The sequence below is a fragment of the Crocodylus porosus genome, unplaced genomic scaffold, assembly GCF_001723895.1.
Source record: "Crocodylus porosus isolate Cpor-Errol unplaced genomic scaffold, CroPor_comp1, whole genome shotgun sequence".
Lineage (NCBI taxonomy): Eukaryota > Metazoa > Chordata > Crocodylia > Crocodylidae > Crocodylus > Crocodylus porosus.
In genome coordinates, this window is record NW_017728897.1 from 2,051,502 (window position 1) to 2,052,504 (window position 1,003).

Genomic DNA, 1,003 nt, shown 5'->3' on the forward strand with positions numbered 1-1,003 from the left:
GGGCAGGGTCACACCCCCGGTGCGACCTGCCCTTCTCCCAAAGCGGGGGCAGCCCCGAGCGAGGCTTGACGGCTTCCCGCTGCGGCCCGGGCTCTCGGAGGGGGGTCCCCGCAGAGCATCGCTGGGCCCCCGGGGCGCTGGGCACCAGGTGTCGGCCGGGCCGGGGTGCGGAGCGCCTGTGCCGGCCCTCTCGGGCCGGGGTCCGGCTGCCCCGGGGAGCCGAGGCCAGCGCGAGCGGGGGGCGGCGGGCGCTCGCAGCGGCTCGGCTGGGGCGCCGCTTCCTGCTTTCTAATGTTCCATTGTGAGGAGCTTCCATTGTGACGTCGGCCATCGGCTCCGCTTTGTCTGTCCTTATATGGGCAGCTACGTCACGGAGCTTTCCCGCCGCTCTCATAAATAGGCTGTGGATTTCCCTGGCTGAGCATTTGGGCAGCAGTGAGTGAACCTGCGAGCAGGAGAGGGGGAGCGCGAGCGAGCGAGCGAGGAGAGCGCAAAAAGAGGAGAGGAGAGGAGAGGAGAGGGGAGGGATCAGCTACTCCCACCCGCTTCTACAACCGCAGCTGCGAGGCACAGCAGCCCCCCTCCCCCCTCGAGGAAACACCACCCGGGACCCACTGAGGATTGTACCCCGCCTTTGGACCCCCCCCTCGCCCTCCTCCGCCAACCAGCCCCCTCCTCCCCCCCTTCCCCCACCCCAACTTTTTTCTTGCATGATTTCCCTGGCACGGATTTGCCATTCGGATGTCGTTGCATCGGGAGCGGAGCTGGGAGCCGCTCTGAACCTGCCTCGTCTCCAGTGCTATGACAGGCAAACTCGTGGAGAAGCTGCCGGGGACCATGAACACTTTGATGAACCAGTTGCCTGACAATCTGTACCCCGAGGAGATCCCCAACTCTCTGAACCTCTTCTCCGGCAACAGCGAGTCCGTGGCTCACTACAACCAGATGGCTGCAGGTGAGGGGCAGGGGCCCGCGGGGAAGGGAGAGGGCGCGGGTGTGATGG

At 66.5% G+C, this 1,003-nt stretch overlaps 1 protein-coding gene across 1 annotated transcript in view; it reads left to right on the forward strand.

The window, feature by feature from the left end:
• The first annotated feature begins 676 nt into the window (after positions 1 to 676).
• The window catches only part of EGR3 (early growth response 3), a 4,350-nt gene continuing 4,023 nt past the window's right edge, over positions 677 to 1,003 (forward strand). The window contains exon 1 of the mRNA XM_019556547.1: positions 677 to 955. Coding sequence (XP_019412092.1) covers positions 802 to 955 — 154 coding nt within the window. The 5' untranslated portion in view covers positions 677 to 801. The remainder of the gene's footprint in view (positions 956 to 1,003) is intronic.